Genomic DNA, 8,684 nt, shown 5'->3' on the forward strand with positions numbered 1-8,684 from the left:
TACCACCCTACCCTCAAAAAACCACCATTATAAATTGTTCCCTTATTAGTATGGAAATGCTAACTCTCCATATAAGAAGTACAATGCTCAACAAACAAGGTAATACAAGTCTTAATACCCAGTGAGAGACATCTGTGATCTTCACCAAAAATACACTCAAAAAGAGCCCCCCCTCCCCAGGCTTTCACAATCCAGCATGTCATTCACTCCTGACTCTCCCTCCTTCCGTCTCTAGGGGCACAACTCTTGAGCATCACTGCTCTCCAGCTCTCCAGCAGCAGTTGCAAAATGCTTTCAACTCAACAGTTTTTGCAGTAGGCCTTTTTGCCATCCATCCATACTCTGTACCTCAAATATACAAGGAGAAGCAGGCTTAAGACAGCAAAACTCTCCAGCTTCCCAATACAAGCCACATATATCTATATCTATATAGATATCTGAATAAATAAATAGAAAACGACGACTCTCTATATACTATGAACTAGATCACTCTCAGCCATCCAGTTGCATATGAACGTAAGAGGATAAACACTCTGTATCTCATTACTTCTGGCCTATTATTTATTTATCTATCTGTAATTGCCCTTGCTGCCTCTCTTATTAAAAGATCAAATATTTAGATTTCCCCTTATCAGACTTACCAGAGGATTGACCTCGATTAGTGGCGTCATGATCGCTGTCTCCTTGCTCGCTGTCTCCATGACCACTGTCCTTAGAGCTTACTATGTCTGCTTCCTGGAATGCAGAACTAGAAACATTTAAAAAAAAAAGAGGGGGGGTGTTAATATTTGAACACCCAGAAACAGAGAAACTCATAAAACATTCTTCTGCCATCACATGGCCACACATGGTGCTGCACTCAGCTAGACTTGCTCACAACACTGTTCCTGTTCAGCACCTATTTCCATCACAAACAGAATGTGCACTTTCTAATATTAATAACTCAACCAGACCAGACTTCAGGCCTTATTACACTCTCTGTGTTAAATGTAATTGTTCTAAACGACTGAACTGAATTTGCTTAAGCTGGGAAGCTAAATTTGCACAGAGAAGTCAATATTATCTGCTGATTCTTGCAGAAGGGCTCATGAGTATGTGAGGCACGTTTCAGACCAGCACAAAATGAGATTCCACTCTCTTTTCAGGTAATCTGAGAGCCTTACCAAAAGCCATAATTCAAAGATGTTCATTCAGTGCCGATTTATTTTGCTTAATGGTACTGTCTGAACAAATTCATTTTTATATCCCTCGGCTATTTTTCAACTTCTGCAGTAAACACATTTCCATATTCTCTTCATGCTTGCTGAAATATATCTCAGGTTGTGCAAAATTAGGGTCATCACTTAAGAAATGAGGAGGTCCTACCTGTTTACCCGCCGTGGTCTATCAACTAGATAACTGAGCTCTGCACGCTGGTGTTTAGTCTAGAAAAATGATGCGGAAAAATAAAAATTACATTCTTAATGGTTTGTTTTGAAGGCGACTTACTTTGTGCATCTACAGTTGCTGCAATGGGTGTAAAAGCATTTATGACTAAGGCATTAAGCACAAAATAAGGAATGTTGTTAGGCTATCTTATCCATCTTTACCCACAGCTTTATTCATAAAAACAAGGACTAGTGGCCTGGTTCTAAGGCCAATGTACAGAGAGTGTTCTTGTCTAAGACTGAATTTAAACCCCTTATCTACCAAAAAACCCCAATTTAAATGTTATAATACACCTTAATTTTTAACACTTGGATGAAAAGTGTGAAGCCAGTGCTATTTCTTCTGAATAGCAGAACTACAATTGTATAAAAAATAATGTATTTTGATGCAGATGTAAAAAGGGAATATTGCTGATTAAAAAAAGGAGGAAAATAAAGCCAAGAAGACACATTTCCTGAAGACAATCCTTAAAACTCTTTTAAAGATCAACATAAAAAGTCTAAAAACCTTATATGAATTTACACAGGACAGAATAAATCCAGGTAAACTTGACAGAACTTGTTCCACTGGTAACTGGCTTAACAGGGCTCAAAGCAGTGTTTTCCACCAGCAATGTATGCAGAGAGTATAGACACAATTTAATCTCTAGCAAACCACATTTTAATAGAAGACTGTTAAACCCAAATTATGTGAACTGAAATAATTATTTACACACCAAGGTAGCATGAGATATGCATAATGGGGCAAAGTGTATGTAGGCTTTGCATTCTTTTGAGATGCCTGCAACAACATTTTTTTTCTCATATGGAACAACTCTTGCTAGAGTCATGAAAAGTTAATTAATAAATCCTTAATTCTCAAATTAATTAAAACTGCTGCCTTGTAGTTAAGATGTTCATAAATCACACAAGAGAATTTCTTCACACTCTTAATCATTAATGCAGGCATTCTTAGATGTATTAAAAAAACCTGCACTTAATAGAGTGATTATTAAAAAGACACATTCAGGTTTGCTGTGTTTGTTCCTGAAAGCAGCAATAAAATAACAAGTGTTTTTGTCTCGTTTGAAGTGGCATTCAGATGCATCAGAGGGTTTGCACAATATAAAAATAAACGTTGGCACCCAGCCTAGCAGAAGAAGCTAGGTTACCTCTATGTGTATGTACATGCCTTCAAGTTGCCTGTCCACTTATGGTGACTGAATGAATTTCATAGGGTTTTCTTTGGCAAGGGATACTCAGAGGTGGTTTTGCCAGTTCCCTCCTTTGAAATATAGCTTAGGGCACCAGTTATTCACTGATGGTCTCCCATCCAAGTGCTAGCTTCATTCCAATGGCCACAACATGGTCATTTGACTGCATCCATTTATGAACATGCTCTCCAGTGCACTGGTCATTCTCCCTTTAATAATAAACTATTGACTGGCTTGAACCCAAAGGTACCTTAGTTCAAGTTAGCCTGCAGATTTTGCATCATAATTAAATGCAGGAGGAGAGCTATACAGAAGGGGATGTTGGGGGCTGTGTGTGCATTGCATGGGCAATGCAATCCTATGCATTTTCATTCAAAAGACTCATGTTCAGTGGAGCTTGAGAGAAAACAGCAATGCAGTGCTGTTTGACAGTGCTGGGGGGAGATTCTTGCTATGAAGAGGAGGTGCTGCTGGAGAGCTAACATAGATCAGTAAAGTATTCATCTGTTACTACTTGTAGTAATATTGTAGCAACAATTGTTACTAAGGAAGGAATGCTTTGTGTCAGAATAAGTTAGAAAACACAAAAGATAAGCAGAAGGCAAAAACTACAAGCCAACTGTCCTACTACCTGTACTCTTCTGCATGCTAGTAACACTAAAACTTGTAGTAATGTTACTCTGAGTAGTAAATGGAACCTTAGTAGGTGGTCATGGACATGAAACTACTGGGCTTAGGCAGAGCAGGGGATGATGGAGGGCTTGAAAATATCTTGTCCACAGGTCACTATGAGTCAGGGCCTGCTCAATGGCAGTTAACAACAATGAATCCACTAGTGACTCTAATACCTGTAGTAATTTTACTATGAGTACTAAATTGCAGCTTAGTAACCAATACAGTTGCAATCTGGTTTGATCAAATAACTCCCGCTCCCTCTAGTGCAATTCTTTTGAATAAACACCTCTACTGTTGGCCTGTTAGGTTGAAATTTACACCTTCAAACTTTGTGGGACTTTCCCCTTCAGGAAATAAAGAACAAATAGAACCACTTTCCCTCTTCTCAGGGATGGCAGGGGAATGGTGGGCCCTGGGGTCAGGAGATGGCCCTGGAATTGTGGGGGGCTCAGTCCGATGTCCTCACTACAAAGGAGTACAAGGCACTGCAAAGTGGAGGACATTCAAGAAAAATGGAGGATATGACCAAAGAAAAGCTAAAAACACTCAAATAAATGTAAATGCATGCTTCTTTGGCATGCTCCAAATGGAGGGCCTTTTGGGATTCCTCCTGGACAAGAAGGCTGAAAAGTCCTGGAAAAGGACATGTAGGGCATGTGAGAAAACATGTAGGACACTGCAAAAATAAAAACTAGAAAAACTGATAGGAATCTACATTCCTGCTTCTTAGTCCTGCAGGAAATGGGAGGACATTTTGGGATTCCTCTTGAGCAGAAGGTTCAAATGTATGCCATGTCTTGGAAAAAGAGGATGCCAGGAGAAAGGGAAAGGTCACCATGAAGAAAGGAGGATCTCTGGCCAATCTGGGAAAAGGAGAACTTCTGGTCAATCTGGGGGAAAGGAGGATCTCTAGTCAAGAAAGGAGAACTTCTGGTCACCATTGGAAGGGGAGAACCTCTGGTCCCCTTGGGGAAAGGAAGACGTTTGTCCCCCTGGGAAGAGGAGGAGCTCTAGTTACTCTGGGAAAAGGAGAACCTCCACACAATCTGGCAAAAAGGGGAGCTCTGGTCCCCATGGGAAGAGGAAGACCCCTACCACTCTGGGGAAAGAGGGCCTCTGCTCAATCTGGGGAAACGAGGGCCTCTGGCCAGCAGGGGAAGAGGAGGACCTCTGGTCCCTCTGGGCAAAGGGGAAGAGGAGGTGCATCCAGCCGCCCCTTACCTCGCTGGAGAGGATGCTGCCGTTGGAGATGATGTCGGGCTGCTGGTCGGCGTAGCCGGTGACGATGGCGCCGCAGGGGTTGTGCTCGGCGTCGGTGCTGCGGGAAGGGCTGCAGGGCTTGAGGAACATCAGGTCGGTCTTGGCCGACTCCGGGGTGAGGCAGACCTGGTAGCAGTAGTTCTGGTTGTGGTGATGGGAGCCGAAGCTGGCCGCCTCCTCGGCGGGGCCCTGGGCCGGGTTGCCGCCGCCGCCGCCTCCGATGGTGCCGCTGGGCGCGTTGGCGGCGCTCTGGACCAGCATGATGTCGGACTTGCTGAGCTTCTTCTTGCGGGCGCGGGCTTGGCGGCTGCAGCAGGGGCAGCAGCAACAGCAGCAGCTCAGGCAGCAGTCGCTGGCCAGGCAGCTGTAGATGTTGAGCTTCTTCTCCTTCTGGCAGCGGACGGCCAGCACGATCATGGCCAGCAGGAAGATGAAGGAGACGGAGCCCAGGGCGATGATCAGGATCAGGGTCAGGTCCAGGGAGCTCTCGCCGGCCCCCGCCGAGCCTCCTCCGCCGCGGCTGGGACGGTGCTCTCCGCCGGGGCCCCCCGCTCCCCCAGGGCCCAGCCCGGCCCCCCCGCCGCCGCCTCCCCCGGCCCCCGAGCCGCTGGCCCCGGCCCCTTGGCGCTCGACGGCACTGTCCACCAGGAGGACGTGGAGGGCGGCGGTGGAGGAGAGCGGCGGCTGGCCGTGGTCGCGGACCTCGATCAGCAGCTCGAAGGGGCGCTGCGGGTCGCGCTTGGCTGGCACTTTGCGGGCGGTGCGAAGCTCCCCGGTGCGCCAGTCCATGCGGAAGAGGCTGGCCTCGTTGCCGCGGACGATGCTGTAGGTCAGGCGGGCGTTCTCGCCGTCGTCCGCGTCCACCGCCGCCACCCGGGTCACCAGGTAGCCCGGCTCGGCCCCGCGGGGCAAGACCTCCCGTGCCGGGGTGCCGTTGCGGCCGGGCAGGGGGCTGACGATGGCCGGGGCGTTGTCGTTCTGGTCCACCACCACGATGTTGACGGTGGCGTTGCCCGAGAGCGCCGGAGCTGCCTCCTCTTCTCCGCCGTCGGCGCTGGCACTAGCACTGGTGCTGGCGGCATCCCGGGCCTGGACCTGGAAGCTGAACTCCTTGAGCTGCTCGTAGTCGAAGGAGCGGAGGGCGTAGAGGAAGCCGTTTTCGGCGTTGATGGAGACGTAGGTGAAGACGGACATGCCCTGGATCTGGCCCTCCAGGATGGAGTAGGCCAGCTCGGCGTTGGCGCCCTGGTCGCGGTCCGAGGCGCTGACGGCGTAGATGTAGGCGCCGGGCACGTTGTTCTCGCTGACGTAGACCTGGTAGACGGGCTGCGAGAAGCGGGGCGCGTTGTCGTTGACGTCGCTGACCCGCACCTGGATGGACTGGCTGGCGCTGAGGGCCGGGCGGCCCAGGTCCCGCGCCACCACCGTCAAGGTGTAGGCCTCGCCGCCGGGCTGCTCGCGGTCCAGGGCGCCCTCGGTGACGATGGTGTAGTAGTTCTTGAAGGAGCTCTTCAGGCGGAAGGGCGCCTCACCCTGCAGCAGCTGGCACTGGACCTGGCCGTTCTCCTCCGAGTCCCGGTCCGAGACGCTGAAGAGGGCCACCACCGTCCCGGGGGCCGCCGCCTCGCTCACCGCCTCCTTGACGGTGGAGAAGCTGATCTCGGGCGCATTGTCGTTGGCGTCCAGCACCCGCACCAGCACCTTGCAGTGGGCCGGCACGGCGTTGGGCCCCAGGTCCTTGGCCTGGACGTAGACCTGGTAGACGCCGCTCTCCTCGAAGTCCAGCTCGCCGTTGACCTCCAACCGCCCGGTCCGCGGGGAGATGCCGAAGAGCTCCCTCGCCCGGGCCGAGATGTGGCTGCTGAAGGAGTAGATGATCTCGCCGTTCTGGCCCTCGTCCGGGTCGCTGGCGTTGAGCTGCAGCACCAGGGTCCCCGGCGGGGAGTTCTCCGGCAAGGCCACGGTGTAGACGGGCTGCTCGAAGGCCGGCACGTTGTCGTTGGAGTCCAGGACGCGGACGGTGAGCAGGGCGGTGCCGGTGCGGGGCTGGGGCTGTCCGCCGTCCACGGCCGTCAAGACGTAGCGGTGCAGGGCCTGCTGCTCCCGGTCCAGGGGCTTGGAGAGGACCAGCTCGGCGAAGCGGTTCCCGTCGGGCTGCGTCTGGACGTCGAGCGAGAAGTAGGCATTGGGGGTGATCTCGTAGGTGCGGAGGGCGTTGGTGCCCACGTCCGGGTCGAAGGCGCTCTCCAGCGGGAAGCGGGTGCCCGGCGTGGCGCTCTCCGAGATCTCCACCGTCAGGTCGGGCTCCGGGAAGGACGGCGGGTTGTCGTTGATGTCCAGGACGTCGATCTCGACGCGGAAGAGCTCCAGCGGGTTCTCCAGGAAGACCTCCAGGTGGAGCTGGCAGGAGGGGCTCTGCTTGCAGATCTGCTCCCGGTCGATCTTCTCGTTCACGTAGAGGACCCCGGTCTCCAGGTTGAGCTCCAGGTAAGGGCTCCGGGAATTGGGCACCGTCTGGAAGCGCCGGGCGGAAAGCTTGGTGATGTCCAAGCCCAGGTCCTCGGCGATATTCCCCACGAAAGTGCCATGCTCCTGCTCCTCCTGCACAGTGTAGTGGAGCTGCGCCAGGGTCCCCGCCGCCAGCCAGAGGATGAAGGCCAAGCGGACGAGCAGCACCACCATCGCCAAAGGAAGGGAGGAAGGGCAGAGGGAGAGAGCGTCCCCACCTCCTTCCCCCTCCGACGACGACGCTTCTTCCCCCTTGCTCCAAAAAACGGAAGAAAGACAAGAAGGGGGGGGGGGGAGAAAAGAAACGATCCCCTTCCCCCTCCTCCTTGGAGAAGCACCGCGTTTGGGGGGCGGAGGGAAGGAGGGAGGGAGGGGTGGGAGCAGAGGGAGGCGAGCCTCAGAAAGGATGGAGCCTTACTCCTTCTCCTTCATTTTCGCTTTTCTCCCTCATCGCCTTCCTTTTGAAAATAATAAGATATATATATATATTTCTTTTTAAAAAACAGAGATTGGGAGGGAAGGACTGCGAAATCAGCCCCTATGGGGACAAGAGATCTCCCAGCTCAGCGGTGATCTTGACAGGAAAGGACCGACTCTCGAGGCAAGAGAGAGACAGAGAGACTGGAGCCCGCTTTAATTTATTCCCAGCGTCCTGGCACTGCACCGCGGCAGCTGGAGAGGAGGAGGAGGAAGGAGGAGGAGGAAGGTGGTAGTGATGGTGCTGGTGGCAGCAAATCCCGGGCTGGTGGTCCTTTTCCAAGATTGTCCTCCGTTTGGCTTTTCCCGGTAGGAAGGCAGAGAAGGCTGCTGGAAGGAGAAGGTGGAGGAGAAGAAGAAGAACCGCTCACCGGATGGAGGGGGGAAAAAAGAAACACCTTTGGAAAAAGAGGAGCGGGGGAAATGTATCAAAATGATGATAATTGAAGTAATAATAATAATAAAACCCAGCCAGCGAAAGGGGAGAGGAAGAAAAGCCAGGGAGAAGTGCCCGGCAGCAGCTCCAAACTTTAATTTCCCTGAATTTCTCGGGAGCTGAAGCGGAGATGCTCTGAAATCTCTGAAATCTCCCTCCTCGCCATCTCTTCTTGGAGGGTCTTTAGTGCCCGGAGCACCCCTATATATATGACACATATATATCTTTGCTATCTAATGAAGGTCCAGATCAGTTTCCTTCCAGCCTTCTCTCTCTCGGTCTCTCTCTCGCTCTCTGCCTTCCAAATACAGGCGGATTGCCGGCTGGCTGGGCCTCCTGGCTGCTGCTGCGATCTCGGCGGGCAGATTCTGAGCTCGGAGCGCTCGGCGGCTCTGTTTTTGCGCAGCGAGCTGCTCCTGCCAACCAATCCCTTCCCAAGGAAAGCCTCCGAGCGGCAAGCCATTGGTCGGGCCTTACGTCCAGCAGCCTCCGTCACGGGGAATGGAAAAGGAGGGAGGGATGGAAAGGAGGAGGTGGAAGGCAGAGAACCCGCCTCTCCCTCCCTCATTCTCTCCATCCTTCCATCCATCCTTTCTCCCTTGAGTGTGTGTGTTTCTATGGCTGCAGCTACACTGGAAAGAGACCCCGCTTTGGCACCGCTTTAACTCTTTCTGGCTCAAGGCTATGGGATTCTGGGAGTTGGAGTTT

At 51.9% G+C, this 8,684-nt stretch overlaps 1 protein-coding gene across 3 annotated transcripts in view; it reads right to left on the reverse strand.

Moving 5' to 3' along the window:
- Positions 1-8,328, reverse strand: part of PCDH10 (protocadherin 10) — a 66,925-nt gene extending 58,597 nt beyond the window's left edge. For all 3 annotated transcript variants that reach the window (XM_042469861.1, XM_042469860.1, XM_042469859.1), the window contains exons 1-3: positions 4,517-8,328; positions 1,366-1,424; positions 642-748 (exon numbers count right to left, since the gene is read on the reverse strand). In XM_042469861.1, coding sequence (XP_042325795.1) covers positions 642-748; positions 1,366-1,424; positions 4,517-7,237 — 2,887 coding nt within the window. In that variant the 5' untranslated portion in view covers positions 7,238-8,328. The remainder of the gene's footprint in view (positions 1-641; positions 749-1,365; positions 1,425-4,516) is intronic.
- Positions 8,329-8,684: the final 356 nt, after the last annotated feature.

Source organism: Sceloporus undulatus, chromosome 5 (assembly GCF_019175285.1).
Source record: "Sceloporus undulatus isolate JIND9_A2432 ecotype Alabama chromosome 5, SceUnd_v1.1, whole genome shotgun sequence".
NCBI classification, from domain to species: Eukaryota; Metazoa; Chordata; class Lepidosauria; order Squamata; family Phrynosomatidae; genus Sceloporus; species Sceloporus undulatus.